This window comes from Chroicocephalus ridibundus, chromosome 1, assembly GCF_963924245.1.
Source record: "Chroicocephalus ridibundus chromosome 1, bChrRid1.1, whole genome shotgun sequence".
Taxonomy (NCBI): Eukaryota; Metazoa; Chordata; class Aves; order Charadriiformes; family Laridae; genus Chroicocephalus; species Chroicocephalus ridibundus.
The window spans coordinates 163510389-163527162 of NC_086284.1; the positions used below are offsets into that span (position 1 = coordinate 163510389).

The 16774-nt window shown below is 48.0% G+C and overlaps 1 protein-coding gene across 3 annotated transcripts; it reads right to left on the bottom strand.

The window, feature by feature from the left end:
- Positions 1-1132: 1132 nt before the first annotated feature.
- Positions 1133-15997, bottom strand: IL2RB (interleukin 2 receptor subunit beta). Of its 3 annotated transcripts, XM_063323539.1 has the most exons (11): positions 15946-15997; positions 15679-15755; positions 14320-14420; positions 13860-13986; positions 12215-12320; positions 10923-11031; positions 9784-9932; positions 9182-9362; positions 7300-7396; positions 5442-5526; positions 1133-4074 (listed from the first exon to the last, which is right to left on the bottom strand). In XM_063323539.1, exons 3-11 carry the CDS (start codon positions 14399-14401, stop codon positions 3247-3249), a joined length of 1764 nt encoding a protein of 587 aa, XP_063179609.1. In that variant the 5' UTR covers positions 14402-14420; positions 15679-15755; positions 15946-15997; the 3' UTR covers positions 1133-3246. The 3 variants fall into 3 exon arrangements, with proteins under 3 accessions (XP_063179609.1, XP_063179602.1, XP_063179592.1); XM_063323532.1 differs by having other exon boundaries at positions 15679-15988; XM_063323522.1 differs by lacking the exon at positions 14320-14420 and having other exon boundaries at positions 15679-15988.
- Between the last annotated feature and the right edge of the window lie 777 nt (positions 15998-16774).

The following is a 16774-nucleotide window of genomic DNA, read 5'->3' on the forward strand; positions in this document are numbered from 1 at the left end:
GCTGCGTTTTTAGACATACATGTATACGTATATGGCTTTCCCAAGCTTACAGTATGAGGGTTTGCCACAGTGTGTCAGAACCCAGCTGAGGGCATTTCCCGATGCCAGACACCTTAATTTTTGTATCCATCTTTCCTGGAAAGAAGCATCCTCCTTCTCTGGTGTTTTCAGCAGAACAAAAAAATATAGAAACTCAATCTGATCTATCTAAGCAAGGATACCACATCTATCACCACAGGCTTTTGAATCAACCAAGGACCCAAAACCTTGATCAGATTTGACTTCAGAGGAATTCCTTTGCTGCAAGTACCCTTCACTTTCTGCTTCTCCACAGTAAAAAAAAGGAAGGGATGTGGGAGGAGGCTGAGAGTAATGTTGCCTCTTTACGAAAAAGGTGTCTTGGAAAGAGGGAGATGAGAGATGTGACAGCTATCTTTGCTGTCTCTGGGCTTAAGATAAAGAGAGAACTTGTCTGCGGTGGTTAGCTCAGTATTTTCCACACAGTGCTGGCGTTCAGCTTTGGTTTGCCTCTGGTACTGATGGACACTGTTGTAGCATCTTTCTGTGGTTTTGCGAACCACATGCTGGGTGTTCGCATCAGCTTGAGAGGGGACCGCTCCCCATGTGACATTTCCAAAGAGGTCTTGGGGACCCAGCAGAGAATGGGCACCGCATCACTGAGAGTGTTACGCCTTTGGTATTCACAACCTGGGTTACTCACGTATGAGACCACATGATCTTGTCTTCCTGGAAGAAAGGTCCGGTTATCACCAGATCTGATGTTGAGCACTTCCTGCCGCAGTGTGTCACACATTCACACCCAGCGTGGTGGCGAATGCAGTACTAACATCTTGCCAGCTCGAAAATTGTCAGCACTTTCACAAGGAGGGGGGGAAATACCCAGCCGGCAGGATGGCCCTCGGGGGTCTGCAGCATGATCACTTCCAACTCCGCTTTCTGTGTCTGAGTCCCCTGGTGGAGGGAGTAGGAAGGAGGGCTAAAGGTATATTGGTCTGAGCAAAGCTTTGCCTAGTCCCCTATTCAGAAAACCTGTTAATCCTTTTCCCCCATCCCAAAGGACAGAAAAACACCGTAGATTTCTTAATATTTCTTTTATTTACAAAGAGGCAAAGTTTTTTTGTTTTTTTTTTTTTTGTACTCATCTTAGCAGCAAGAATAATTGAGAAGCTTATGAAGACCTATATCAGGACAGGATAACCATCAGCACAACTAGGAACCTTGTCCCGTGTGAGACAGCAAGTTGCCCATTAGGGTCAAGGGATTCAGTGTCTCTTCTTGAAGTCCATCAGTGATCAGCTGGGCAAGCCTTGTGCTTCCTTATCTGGGAAGCTGTGGGGTCTTCCTCACCTGCTGTCTCCTGGAGACAATGGAGCAGTCCACGTCTTGATGCAGGTGCTGAAGAAGCTGATGAGAGGAGAGGTCATAGCTCCTTCAGCCTCTCAGCCACAGGCAGGCTCAACTCCTTTGAGCAGCTCTTTTGAGGTGAAATCCAAGCCAGCGGGTGACCCAGTAGCTGGTACTCATAATGACATTCAGGCCGCATAATGCAAGGTCAGGTAACAGCGTGGGACCAGGACAAAGGGGAAGCTCAACGCTTGTGCAGACAGAGTTAGGGAAGAATTAGTTGTGGCTGATACTCACAGGGGTGACAGAAGCACCAACAAGTTCGATATCCTTGACCTTTTTGAAATAAAAACTCTAAAAGGAAATATCTTTATCACAGGGCTGGTATTTTCCCACTGCTGAATAGTCCAGAAATATGGCAGAAAGCAAACAGACAGTACAGAAGTTGAATGCAGGGATGGATGTAACCAGAACAGCTTGTCTTCCTTTGCCTTGCCACTTTTCTTCTGCAGTGTGCTGCTTTTTCTCAACCCAGATCAGCAAATGCAGAGGTAACAAAAAAAAAAAAAAAAAGAAAAAAAAGTAGTCTTTGCTATCCCCTTTCTTTGTGAGTGGATGGAGGTTTTCTTTTCAGCAAAGGTGCTGATTCGTGGGTTAGTTTCTGGGCTCATTCACCACATCTTTGCTGCTAATTAGGCAATGGTTTCCCTTGAGCAATGGAAGGAATGGGCAGCACCGTTGCGATGTTTTCCACTAATACACAGGATGTGGGATGAACTATTCTGCAATCAGCTTATCGTAGTCAAATAACCGTATTTTGCCAAGCAGGGCAGAGAGGCTTTCGATTTCATGAAAAATATTGCAGCAAGAATGGGAAATTGTGTGCGCTCTTTTTACTGCCATCATCAGACCTGGGGGAAAGAAGGAGGGGGGAGGGGATTTCCCCAGTATTTTTAACTCAATAATGGGGATTTCTTTTTACACTGCACTGCTTAGACAGCTGACATAGTTGTGGCTCTGAGCTGACCCTAGAGACTCAAGTCTAAAGCTGGACCGAGTAGCTCAGAATGTAATCTCTGATTCAAACTTGAGGTGGGGACATCACAATAAAAATTACACTTTTGGGCAGTTAACAAGAGATTCTTCATCCACTTCACCTTCAGCCCCAGCACTGACTGGCAGTGCTACTGTCCCTTGTACAAAATCTCAAAGCCACCTCTTCTGACATTTCTCCCTCACATTAGAAGTTTTTAGGCTGGGACAAGGCAAACGGACCATACGCCTGCTTAGCTTCAAAGCTGAGTGCTATTTTACACCAAAATACAGAGCACAGAAGTGCTGGCACAGCCTCCTAGTGGGAGCTGGGAAAGAAGAAATGTGCTGGTGAGGTCTGGGATGGCACTTGAGCAGTGTGGGAAGGGGTTTCTATACCATTGGATCCAGCAATAGCAGAGAAACAGGTTCAGTTATGAAGATGAGTCCTTGTTGGCCTGTACAGCTAAGAATGAAGCTTCTGTGTCTCCATTACCTGTGTCACCACTGAACAGATTTAATATGCTTTTATCATTCCCCAGGTATTGCTTTATTGTCCACTAGCCCAGTTCTCCATGCAAAGTGTCCTCCACTTTCCAGTGCTCTGTTTCACTAACCCTAGGAACTGATGCTACCCCTGTAGCCATCCATGAATTTACACCTTGTACATCCTATTCCTTTTCTGGTTTTGCAGCCCTTTAGAGTAACTGTGTTCTCCAGCCTCATTAAAGAAGAGTTCCCATGGGTTTGATCCTGAAGCCACTTTCAAGTCCTGAATAAAAAAACTGTCCATCCAGCCTTCCCAGCAGAGAAGACCTTTCCCACCTGTGGATTTCCTCCAGGCAGATGCTAGACAGGGCAATGGCTGTACTGGCTTTGGAGGTCCCTCAGAGAAAGGTAGGCACCAGTGTTTGGGACCTGGCTGGAGAAGGCTGTTCTGCATGAATCCTCATCCTGGTTTTGCCTTAAAGGTGGAGGCTGAGAGGAAGAAGAGGTAGCATGTGCTGTTGGTGCACAGGGGTCAATCAGAGGGCCTGCCTTCCCACTCCCCTCCGTTACTTCAATAGTATCGCTGTCGTGCAGGTCTGGTGGGTCAGGAAAGTCTGTATTCAGCTGGCAGAGGGCCTCAGCAGGTTGTAAAGCTGCTTTGTCCATCACCTTCTCATCCTGGTTCAGAACTGGTGTGGATGAGGTGCCTTCACTTGACTGGAGAGCCCCAGAAATAGCCATGGCCTGCTGGGCTTTACCTTCTGTCTCCTCCACGAAGGAGCTGTTTTGGAAGCCATGGGCTGCCTTGATACAGTGAAGGAAGTTGTGGGACAACACGGGCATGTCTTCTGCTAGTGTGCAGAAATCTGGGGAGGGGAGAGCATGGTAAGACTTGCCATCCTCGCTGCCACTGCCCTCTTGGGTGAAAGGCTCATAGGTGAAGTAGACCTGACAGGGCTCAATCTCAAAGGAGTTGGGAAGGTGGAAAAAGAAGTAGCCTTGGTTGGTGAAGCAGCTGGATACAGAGTGCCCACTGGTTTCTATGGGAGGATCAGGAGGCAGGGTTCCCTTGGAAAGTAGAAACTGGGATTCTTGGTCATTCTTCTGCATCACTTCAAGCATGGATATCTCTGGGGTTGTGCTGTTCACACAGTAGGAAGATGTGGAGAATGGGGAGGAGAGCCATTTCTGATGGGGAAGAAACACAGAAGAGAGACTGTTATGCCCAAAGTATAACACTCAGTGAGGAACCAAAGGTTTCTTCTGAGCACCCACAGCAATCAAGTGACCTTTTCTCTGTCCAAGCAAGAGTTGCCAGAGGTGGTGGGGAGGGAAATTCACATTCATGAATTCATGTCTCATCTGCACGATTTTCAGAGAGAATATATGTTTCTGTCACTTTGAAATGAAGAGTGGATCTCGCAAGCCTATGTTTTGAGATTTCTGGAGAGGGGAAAGGAAGATGGAGAATTAAAGGGAAAGGAAGAAAAAAAATTACAAGACCATAAAATGAAGGTGGAAACATGAAAAGCAGTACTGAGATGCATCTCATGCAATCTATCCCTAGGTGCTGAACCAGTTTCTGATACATCTACATGGCCCTATGTGATTTCTTGTCTCAAGTGATCTTCCAGGCCCTTTGTGCCTAGATTTCCCCACTCACCATGAGTGACATCCTGCAGTGCATCATTATCCTTAAAAAAACCCTACTTTTGATAACACCCAAATTCATTGCCTTTATGACCAGTGAAGCAATTTTTCTAGTTCTTTCTGCACTGAGAAAGTGTCTTCAGTGCCTGCTGCACACCCCCGCCCCCCTACTCCACACTCTTCCCCTGTAGTTTAAGTTTTCTAAGTTTTTTTGCAGGTAGGCTTTTCCAAAGCTTTGCTGTCCTCTGGACCCTCTGCAGTTTGTTTCCATCCTTCCTAAAGTGAGATGCCCCTTGGGATCACCTCCCACGTCTTGGATCTGACACTCCCTTTAATACTGCACAGAATGGTAATCGTCTCCTTGCAGCTGTCCATACTCACGGAGAGATTAGGGGAAAGGAGAATGTATGGGTAGATAAAGAAGGGAATGAGACAACAAGAATGCAGAAAACAGCTAAGTGCCATTCAGTGTGACGGCAATTCACATTAGGAGCAGAGGAAAGGCTCATAGCCAGGAGGAGGGGATCACAGCAGGAAATCTGGGGAAGAGCTTGGCAGCCTAGGGCAGGCAGGGAGGGACAGAAGTGGGGTGGAAGGGGGTCTGAGAGGCCAAGTTCCCTCCCTTGTTTTCTCTCAGGCTCCCCGTTAGGGGAGCAGGGTGCTGAGGTTTGCGTGGTTTGCCGTTTCTCAGTTCTGTAATTAGGGACGCCTCAGACGAGTGTCAGGTTTTAGAAGGTCAGAAAATAAAACTCGAACAGAGAACCCAGCAGCTGGTGCTACGGGCACATGTCGTGTGTGCACATGTAGGTCTGATAACCTGCTGGTTGTCCCAGGCATGTGCAGATGGACCCTCCTTTCCCTCATTTCTCCTTTATAACCTCATGGCTCCATCCCCAGTTCCATACCTGAATGTCACCTCCGTGAACCGAAACGAGTGGGGGAAAGAATTTCTCGGGGTCTGGGATGTGAATCTTCAGGATCTTCTTAAACCTTGAGAAAGGAGAATGAGATGGAGGAATGAAGCAGGGCCTGATCCTGACCAATCTGGCATTGTGGTATGAGTAGGAGAGAGAATTGCAGCTCATGTGTACTACCATGGTGTGAGGGGGAGGTAAAATAAGAACAAGCCTGAGGGCTGTCCTTGCTGAAATGCAGTAGCTGAGGGATGAGAGGTATAGAGATGAGGCAGTTAAACCTAACATTGGACCATACCCACCCCTCAGACTTTTCCCTAGTGAAGCACAACCAGTAGTTCACTGGTTTCTTCCCTGACTTGGCTGGCGACCTTAACTTCTCCACTTGCCCCTTTAGCCCCTTGTTCTGATAACAAGCTGGGCAGGTCTCCCTTGTTTCCAAGTTCTAGAAGTTGTGATTTGCCCCCTCTTTGCTTTCCTGCCACTGCAATGACTCAGAGGACCATATTGGCCTGAACGGGACCATCGCTGCCAAAGCCGTGCTACAACGTCTGTCTGTCCCATTATCAGGACACTGTGTGGTGTAGCATGCCCTGCATCAGCCCAGTGGCCTCTGCTTTACTGTGTTGTCATCCCGAGGCACCATGAAGTGATCTAATCTGCTCTTCAGTCCTTCAGAGAAGTTGGCTGATCGTGTCAGCTCTTTGCTGAGGGTTTGGTGTGGGATGCTCCGAGGAAAAACCCTCCTGACCTCTGTAGGCAATCAGTGTACTCTCTGAAGCATCAGAATTTGCTAGTTCTTGCATATAAACTACCTTACATCACTGCAGATGCTATTTTTATTCATGCGTGTCTAATCCTTCCTTGGATCTTACCTCAGCATTCTCTTCCATCCAGTTCCCCCAGGTTAATTATACTCTGTGGAGAAAGGAGCCCTTTTTATCTCACTCTGTGCCATACAGCTAATACTTCCTCACCCTTGTGTTATGACTCAAGGTAAAACACAGTGACCAGTGTCTTTCTCAGTATCCATCTTCCTTCAATATGCATCTCCTTCTTTCCTTACAGAGAAGCCATCACAGCCTCTGCTGCCTCATCCCTGAGAACATTTTTCCTGCTCCCTGCCACGAACATCAGCATTCTGCTTCTCTGCCCCTGTCCTGAGAAGAGAAAACCTGAGGCCATTTCTAACCTTGCCATGCTGACAGGTCACTCTCCCTATTATTGCACGGAGTAACCTTGTGAGACGCTTTCAGTTCTGAATAAAAGCAGTGCCTGGGTAGAAGCGCAGGCAAAGAGATCTTTAAAGCATCATGTAGATGTTTACCAGCATGTGATGAGACACTTCAGGACTGCACAGACCACTGAGAGGAAGAATTGTACTCCTCATTTTGGCTGCAGACCAAATGTCACTATGTCATGCCTGAGCTCTTGCCGGAATGTTCAACCGAGAAGGTAGCGCTACCTAAGCTTGCTTGGTCCTTTCTATTGAGGGATTGCTCAACCCAGTGGCCTTCTTTTTAAGATGCCATTTTGTTGCATTCCTGCTAGGGAACCCCACTCTAACCCACGGACAACAAAAGTGCTGAGGCAGCTGTTTTGAATTCAGCCAGGACATGTCACGAGGTCACAGGAGTGTGGCACGATACAATCATGATGGTGAAACCACATCATCTTGGGTGGTGATATATCTCCCCAGACAAATGTCATCCTCAAAAGGTTGGACTACAAATCATATTTTTAAGTCACTCTCTATCCTGAGTAATGCCAAGTGAAAAATAACCCTGGTTTCAAGAAGACACACCAGATACAAGAGAGGAACAAAGAGGAAAAGTTGTTTCTCATTTACCATTTCAGGGTCCGTAAATTAATAAGGAAGGCAGTCCCAATGATCACAAAGATGCAGGTGGTCACTATAAGTGCTGGCAAGACTGGACGGGACGTTTCTGCAAGGTGAGAGAGAATGAGGGAGTTGCTGTGAAAATTTAGACAGGATTCTGGCAGTAGGAGCTACAGCCGTTCCATGGTGGTTCAAGATGATCAGTGATATAAAATTGTAATAAACAGGTGGTCAGATAAATGAGTTCTGCTGTGTTGTGTAGGATGCCTTTGAGGGTTTCAGAGTCTACTTGGCATTGCTTAATAGATAATTAGTGTTGAACAACCTGAAGTCCCTGTTCATAACAGTGCCACAGCTGGGGATTGCCACAGATGAGGTGGCATAGTGCACTTGTTAAAGTGTCCATCAACCTGTCTGTCTCATGGCAAAGGAAAGCAGGGAGTCCAAAAATCAGCTTAAGTGGAACTGGAGACTTGAAAGAGCATTATGAGCCAGTGGGAGAGACAGAGTCATGGGGTTCAGGGTTCTTTAAGAAAGCAGGAGGACAAAGGATGGAGAAGGTTAGGTGTCAAGAGGCTGTCTTCTTTCTTTGGAGAGGTGAAGGAAAGCTTTAGGAAGCTAGGAATTTTACAACATTCCACCACATGATGATTTTGGTACTTGGATTGTGGGCTTAGGAGAAAGAGACTGAGTTCCCACATTGACAGCACTGCTAGCACTCCTCAGGCTTGTCTGGTATTATCTCAAACTTTTCTTAATTTGTCTTTCACACACATCTCCCCAGTGCACTTTTGCTTGGTCTTGCTATTCTGGTGCCTGTCTCCCCTGCCTGCCACCCCCATGTCCCTCCATCCCTAGTACACCTTGGTTTGGGTCTGCAGAGCTCCTCTGGAGTAGGTGTGAGGGAGCAGATCAAAGTAAAAGAAGGAGGAGACATTTTTAGGACATTCTTTCTCTGCCTGTCCTTGAGATGCTGCTAAGATCACTTTGTCTCCTCTGCCTCTGGTACCCTGGTTATCTTTGGGTCTTGGTTGCTATGACAACTGGTTGCGGCTGTATCCTATTCATTGACATCACACGCTGTCAAAATTTGATCGCCACAGCAACACAGTGCCCTTTCTAAACATAGCTCCTCTGTTTATACCAGCACCAGGCACAACAGAGAGGGGCTGAGCAGAGGCAGAGTGGGGGCGACATGAGAAGGAATAACCTCTATCTGCTTATTTTTCGGAAAAGACATGAGAGAGACCACTGCCAATGACTCACCAAAAAGACTTGCTCAGGGCACTATCTTTCAAGGATGGAGGTGTCCTCCCTGCTGTGGTTCGTGGTAATGACTGATGCAAGTCTCCGCGGACCTTGTTGGAAGGGACTTACGTGTAAGTCTCTCTCATTCTCCATGAGACTTTGCTTCCTAGGCTCAGGTCTCCTTTTGTTCAACATCTGAGTGCTCTGTTTCACTGCATTTCACTGATCAATGGCTTCAAGGAACTGCTACATTTTAGAAAGCTGGATTTATGTCCCTAGGTCACAGGAGCACCAGGGAAAATGCCAGTCCTTGCCACTGCTTCTGCAGGTCAGACTTCTGGCCTTACTGCTCTGGGGAAACAGTTCCTGATTTACATTTTGTGGATTTTTGCCTGGCTTCTGGAAGTCAGAGGGGCTCTGTCAGGGTCAGGACATCTTTGTCCTTAAGCCCTGTTGAGCCAGCCTGACCTAACAGATTAGGAGGGGCAGATCATTTCCAATCTTTCTATTGCTCTTTGATTAACACAATCCTCCCACAAACCCATCTTCCTCCCACTTCCCAGCCTGCTTTGGCCCTTCTACTTCGTTTTCCCTGAGTTCCCTCTTTTCCCTCCAAGCCAGACTGCCTGACTCTGATCCTTACGGTTGGCACGTGTCCTCCACAGTATCGTCTCGCTCCAGTCGCTCCACACGCCTTTGTAGGTACCTGAGGCTCTTGGCCTTGCACGGACAGCCGCCTCGTATTTCAAGCCGGGGGAGAGGCTCTCAAACATCATCCACATCTGGTCCTGCTCAACGGTTAAAATGGTGAAGTTCTCTGCCTTCTGGAAGAAGGGTAAAATTAGAGCACCATCAACACCCTGCCATGACTTACAGCCTCATGTACCCATCTCTTCCAAGGCCCTCAAAAAGGACCTGTCTCAGATCCCTACACCTCAAGCACTGCTTGTTCACCCCGGAGGAAAATTCTTCTCTTTACTTTTTTCACCCCTTTCAGGTCTGTCCTGGAGCCGTCTGGGTTTCTTTGTGGCAGGACTAAGTAAAATAGGATTCCCATCTGCCTACATGTCACCACAAAACACTGTCAGCAGGTGATGAAAGTAAAAGGGTGAGGGGGTGTCATCTGCTCTGCAGATTCACCAAAACCGGTTTCATCCCAAGTGGAAGCCCAGGGGCAAGTTGGTTGACATAAAGAAGACTGGGATTCGTACGGTGACAGGTCCCAGTACCCCACTCTGTACTCACCTCCCAGAACAGACTTGTGTTTCGGTACCGCACTTGATATTCCCGCTCCCCATCCAAATAGTGAGAAGAAATATTCAGGGTCCATGTCAAGTTGTAGGTGTTTTCCGTTTTGTGAATCAGCTGAAGGTTTCCTGGAGGCCTCAGCTTTACTGGAAAGAGAGAAGGATCAGGGCTGATACCTCTGCACTCTCTGTCTGTAACAGGGCTCCACCGCCAACCCCACTGCAGCAGGGTTGGTGTCTTGGCTGTGCTGACAGACTCCAGCCAGCCACAACCAGAGACTGTTAGTGAGTTCCCTCTCTCTGTTCCTCCTTCTTCCCCACTGTCACTGAAAGCAACAGGCTTATTGTCTCTTACATTAAAGGCAGCTCCTCCTGGGAGCCTGTGAGAGTGGCCCCTGCAGTCATTGCAATCAATCCCACATGGCCACGCATTCTATCTTGTAGGGGTGATCCATGAGGCAATTGTATGGACAGGAATGGAGCATGGATGGGGAGACAGCTGCTTTCCAGCTGCTCTTTCAGAGAGCTACAGCCACAGGGGATGAAGTTATACAGACTGCCTAGGCTGATCCTTCCCAATCCCTGACTCCAGCCATGCCTTTTTTTGCCTTACCTAGCAGCAGCTCTATTGAACGTCTCCTTGAGCCAGGTAAACTCACACATCCAGCAAAAAGATGACCCAAGCAGATGTTTTTCTGCTGGATTAGTGAGCTGAATCCTTTCAGCAAAGACTGATGCATGCCAAAGCTGCCTTAAAGGAGGGTGGAATCGCATATCTGGTAGGAGCAGCAGGGGAAGACCAGCAAGACTTTCCCTCTTTCTTGCAGCATGTATTTTTCGGGAGGTCAGCTGAGCTGTCATTGCCTATTTGAAGCCAGAAGTCCTAGCACAAAGCGCTCTCATTTAACAATGTCCCAGATATAGGACAGGATAGGAGGTAGCTGGCATGACACTGCGTGTTAGAGGTGCAAGTGGCAGCAGTCAACGTGGTTCATCTGTGCTGGTTGTAGCAGGGGACAAGGAAAAGACACAAGTCTAAAATCATCCATGGGTGGCGCATAGGGGTGGACAGGGCAGAGAAATTAGTTATAAATTTATGGGGAAGCTTCAGAGACTGCAAGACAGACGAGTACTCACTATTTTCAAGTGGACTGAAATCTTCTATTCGCGCAGGCATAGACATATTCTCCCCAGTGTTGCAATGGACAGATAGGGTAAGACGGTCTGCAGCGGTGAAGCATTGAGTCTACAAGGAAAATTTACCATTAGGGACACTAAAGCCTCATAAATAAGCATTCATCTTTCTAAGCATTGCCTGTGTATAAGAGGTTTAGGAATACTTGACAATAAATATGGACAATATTTGTGGCTGAAAGGCATAAGCCTCAGCAGTGAGTGAGGAACCAAAGATTTATACTTCACGTGATTAGATTTTTTTTTGTTCATTGGCGAGAAGGGCACAAAGTATTGTGGTATGGTAGTTTGCTAGGATTGCTGTATGTGCTGACTAAGCAGGAAAAATTTACTTGCTATGAGTGACATTTATTGAGAAAAGATATTTTTGCTAAAACATTTTGTGCTCATTGGTAAGACTGAGGTGACATTAGTATTAAATATTACTCTTGAAATGCAGTGATACTAACAGGCCGTATATATCATAGAGTATTAAATAAGCAATAGGGAAATGAGCTTGATTAGAAAGAAAAGATTTTGGAGCCATTTACCAACCCTGCAATTTGTCTTTGCACATGATGTGCAAATGTAAGAAAGCTTGTCTGTCATTAGAACTGGTTGTGACTTTATCAATAAGGAGAATTAGCTCATATTTGGATTTGGTTTTTTTCTGAAAACACAAGAACTAGAGTAACTCTGGCTATGACTGAAGGGAGCACATAATGAGTCTAAAACCAGACTGTTTTAAATGAAGAACAATAGCTAGAGGATTTGCATTACCATTAGCTCCAGTGATGTGTTGTTGTTGCATCTTGCATTTGACATATCTAACCAGACTTCATAGGAGTTAATGATCTGGAAAATGGTACTAAGCTCTTTAAGCAAAATGAGGTCAAGAGGTGACCTTAGAGCTGGTGATGATGTCCATCCCTCCTCAGAGGAAGGGATTAGAGACAAACCCAGGCAACTGAGACATGGGACACTGCATGTGATCTGTCTGTCCTGCACCTCTTCTGCATGTGTCAGGACAGCACGGCCCAGCTCACAATGAAACCAGTCCCTCCTGCAGGGGAACCCACAGGGGCGATGCATATCAACAACACACAACATCAAGCCTAACCCCAGAACTGGAGGCAGGGATTAGGTTTGGGCTTTTTATACTGCTCCTGGGTGTCACACTGTTTATACACCCAAAATCAACATACAAATCCTTTCCACCTTGTCATTAGCCAGAACATCCCAGACAAATTACTCACATTACTGTTTTTGCTGAAGGTCTTGATGCATCTTCTTGGCCCAGCCATGTGTTCTGCCTTGGGTAATTCACAGTGCTTCTTGAATTTTTCAGTTAAGGGAAACAACCTGGGTTTTAAGCAGGAGAACTCCAGAAATCAGGGGAGGCTCTTTTGTATTTAGTCAAACTTTATGTAACACTAAAGGCCTTTCAAAGCATTTTGCATCCTACTATATTTGCTGAACAGTGTACAACAAGGATGTAATCCCACTTTCTCTCCCCACTGCATCGCTCAGTTAGCTCTCCCCAATGCACCCCAGTTATTTAAATCCAAAGACACCAGTAGGTTTCCAGTTTCCAAGTCTTCACAAAACCCTCTTGCTACATTCTCTGCTTCCTGTTGATATCAGAGAGCATGCAGACCCTAAACACACCTGTTGCCCACAACTGCGCTAACGTGGCCCTGGAAGACAGGTGCCTGTTTCAGGCCCTCTAGGCTTTACAGGTGTCCTTCAAGCCACTGACAGTCCCATAGGATCTCATATACTGAGTGGATGCATCTTCTGAAACAGGTCACATCCCAGTCAATCAGGACAGTACATCACACTTGGCAGTGCTGCACCATGACCTCTCTTCTGCTCTGACAAGTGTGGCTGGACAGCCTAAGCTGAGCTATGGCACACGGGGTGACAAGGGTGGGAGAGCATCCCTGGGGTTGCAGCTTGAGGGGGTATCAGACTGAGCTGCCTGCTCCTGCTGTTAGGTCAGATCAAACCTGGGACTCGCTGACGGTGCAGAGAGGTGGTGTCCTAGAGCCCTGGTCGAGCAATGGCACAGTTCCAAATACAGCACGAATTCCAGCCCCTGTCTCAGTGATTCACACCCATGGAGCGATATAAATGTTTTGGCTTCCTACGTCCATGCACCAGGCCCCAGAACATATTTGCCCATCTCACCCCATTGGAGGTGCCTCTATGACGGTCACAAGCAACACACCCACTGCCAGAATCACACTGAGCCTCTCCTAATGACAGGCACCCAGGAAAGCCCTGGGGTAGGCTGGTAAATCTTTTGGCTAAAGACATCGTACTTGGAGACCACAGAGACTCAGCCAGCCCCCACTGTAGTGCTGGCCACACACCTACCTCTCTGCTGGGAGACGCGTGGGAGAGGTAAACATCACAAACTGAGAGAGATGAAAGGGCCAGGGGAGGTAAGGGGAACAATATTTACCTTCATTTATTGTTACTCATGGTGCAACATCCCAGATCATCCTGGCAATGAGCAAATGGCCCCTCTATAACTTTAATTCCACCCTCCTCCACCCCAATCTCTATACATCCTCCTTTTCCATTGAAAATGCCATTCAGTCCAGGGGGTGACTACCAAGGAGGAGGGATTTTTTGGAAAATGAAGCACAGACAGAGCTATAGAGCTGGAAGATAGGCTGTGCTAGACAGTTTGGGACTGTCAGATGACAAACACTGAGCAGTGGCCAGCATCTCAGACCCCATTCAGTTAAAGACAGTTCAAGGCAAAGCCCCTCAGCTCTGTGACTCCACTACACCCGGCCTGGGGAGGGGAAGCCTACATTTTTTTTAAGTGGTAAACTTTCCAGGACACTTCATTCAAAGCATTGGCTTTCCTCAGCCTCTCCAGTCACCCACCTGTCATAAAAAGCAAACATCGATGAAATCTCCAGCTGGCATGGTGCTTCAAGCAGCTCCCTGCTTGGGGTCCAGTCACAGAAGAGAGCTGCCCGCGAGTCATACCAACAAGTGAGGCTGGAGGCACCTGCCAGCAGGGAAGAGATGGACAGCAACGCGGACGAATTAGAAATTATGTTTGTCATTAACCATCACCCTGGACAATTCTGCCCCATCCCAAACTACAGACAGACTCCTCTGCTGGGTAACTGACTCCAACTAAGAAAGGCAGAGCCATCCACTTCTCTATGTCCTTGGAGGCTGATGTGCTCATAAGAGATCTGTAACTATTGCAACCTCCTCTTGGCTGTGCGTTACACCACGAGCATTGCACAGCAGCACACCGTGGCACACACACTCCTCTGACTGACCACCCTCCCTGCCCACCCAGCTGGCACGGGTGAAGGGAATCACTTCTTACCTTGTGCCGAGTCTGATGCCTGCAAGAGAGGCGTGAGGCTGAACAGCCAAAGGTGACACAGAAGCAGCAAAGAAGGCTTCATCTGTGCTGGTGGTGACACACTGAAAGAGATAAGACGCCCCCCCAGCATAGCTCAGCAATGCAAATTAGGAAGTTGACATCTCACAGGAGGCATGCTCAAAGCCAGCGCCGATCTGCCAGGCTCAGAAACTCATACCCTTTCCACTCCAGAGTCTGTGCTTTTCCCTCAGCACCTCATCGCTCTCCTGCCTTGGGTGCTTTGCTCAGCACTGAAACCCTTCGCAGTGCAACACAGACAGGCTGTTTGCAGGAGTGATGCCTCCTGGAAATGTGTGTGCGAGCGCACAGCGGTCCGCGTGTGTCGTCTCAGGCTGCTTGCTGACTCAGGTAGAGAGTGGTGCCTTGGCTGCGCGCGGCTTGCGCTTTGAAGGGTTTCTCTTTTTGGTAAGCCCTAGGGCTGAAATAACTAGGTGCTTGCTGAGTAAGAGGGGTCTCTGGACGCAACCGACAAAAGTTAGTTGCAGAGCTCATCGCTTAGAAGGTAGGTTTTGAATGGCTTGTTTGGGACAGAGGAGGAAATCAGAGAGAAGTTTGTCAGGTTCTGGAAAGTCAAGGTTTTGCCGTATCACACAATATTACGGTGTCATGCACAAACCATGCATCATCCTCACCAAATAGACCCCGCACTGCCTTGGAAGGAGTCACATTTTTAGGCATAGCAGAAAATTTGGCCTTTGTAATTAGGAAACTCTGCAGCACCCCTCATCCACGCACCATGGCACCCAGAGAAACTCCTTGTCTTACAAAGCCTGTGCAGCCACTCTCCATATGAGGCAGATGGGGCTTACGGTCTTCTCATCCAAGCCTCCCTCTCTCCCCATCCACCTGGACACCCGTACCTCGAGGTCTGCCTCTGCCCACAGGAGAAGGAACCACCCTCACCTCTCAGCAAGCCTGGAGCCCAGCCAGAGCTGAGCAAAACAAGACAGTCCCTCTAGAGCCTGCTGGGACTGCCAGGGGAGTGGGAAGAGAGGGTTTATAAAGGGCTGGCATGAGGCATAATATCGATTCCCGTTGTGATAAAAGATTAAGTTCAGAGGAACTAAAATATGACGACAATGCATTAACAGACAAAGGGGAGAGAGAGGGAAAGAAAGCAGGCGGTGTGGTTGTGAGATGTGGGGTATGATTTGAGAGGACTGTGGATAGACGGAGAGATAAATATGTGCTCAGCCCTCCCCAACAGCAAGATTCAGTTTGTCAGACTGAAACTCCTTCCAAGACGCTTTTCAGATCAGCCACCCCCATGTGGGAGAGAGTTGGCATCACCCCGTTTACCTTCCAGCTCCAGGCAATGAGTGGTCCAGATGAAGAGTCCCCGGGTACCAGGTCGTGAGGTTGGATGGAAGCAGGTGCTGGACATCAAACAGTGAGGGGAACGGGAGGAGGGAAAGGGAGAGGGATGGAGGTGGATATCTTAGCTCAGTGCATGTCCAGGTGTCAGCCAGCTACTGGCATGAGAGGAGAGGTGCCTGCAGCCTGGCAGTTCTGCTGCGGAGCCGTTCCTCTCGTACTTGCACGGTCTCTCTCTCTTCTCCCTCTCACCTTTGCACAGGAAGCTGCCGCTTGCTTGCCTTGTCAGACTGAGACGAGGCCCTGAAGTATCGAAAAGGCTAGCGAGGCCGAGAATAAAAAGCCCCAAACCACGTCCTACTTCCTGCTGGTAAAGCAATAGGTGCAGAAACAAGGGTGGAGGGATCAGGTGTTATCTTGCAGTGCTCAGATATACTGGGACCAGTTTGTAACTATTGCTGGGAAGCAAAAGAGAGAGAGAGAGAGAAGGACCTGTCTTCTTGGGACACCAGCAGGAGATCCTGTTTCAGACACCGAAACAGATCACTCATATCACTCTCGGTGCCTGTACACGTGCACAGACCACTTTGAAACTGGGGATAGGAGTCAATCTGCAGCAGAAATACCATGGAACACTTTGTGAAAAATAACTCGAGTCATTGACCTAAGCAACACCAGAATGAAACCAGTCTCAGCATCAGTGCCCCAGTTTCAGAGGATCCATCCTGGGTCAGAGCAGGAGTGGAACGAGGGCAGTGCTGAGTGTGAGCAAGCCTGAAGCACAACCTTCACACTTGCAGATGGTGTGACACCACAGGAACACCCATCCCACGGCCTCCCTACCCAGCTGAACACCACACTCGCTCCACAGAAGGAAGAATCACCCCCTCCGACTTGAGCCTCGCAGCTAGTCCAGACAGGCAACACCACCCTGCATTAGCTGCAGTGTCTGTTTGGCATGGCTTGTCCATTCAACAAGCCAGAGGGGGTGCAAAAAATATGTCCACCTTCTTATCATAGAATCATAGAATGGTTTGGGTTGGAAGGGACCTTAAAGATCCTCTAATTCCACCCCCCTTGC

Coding starts and splice junctions, on each gene's coding strand:
- IL2RB (XM_063323522.1), bottom strand. CDS start 15,763: ATGTCCAGCACCTGCTTCCATCCAACCTCACGACCTGGTACCCGGGGA. Junction 13,987..15,678: donor TCATTGCCTGGAGCTGGAAG/GTAAACGGGGTG, acceptor CCCTGCTGGCAG/GTGCCTCCAGCCTCACTTGT. Junction 5,527..7,299: donor AATTTACGGACCCTGAAATG/GTAAATGAGAAA, acceptor TCCTTTCTCAAG/GTTTAAGAAGATCCTGAAGA.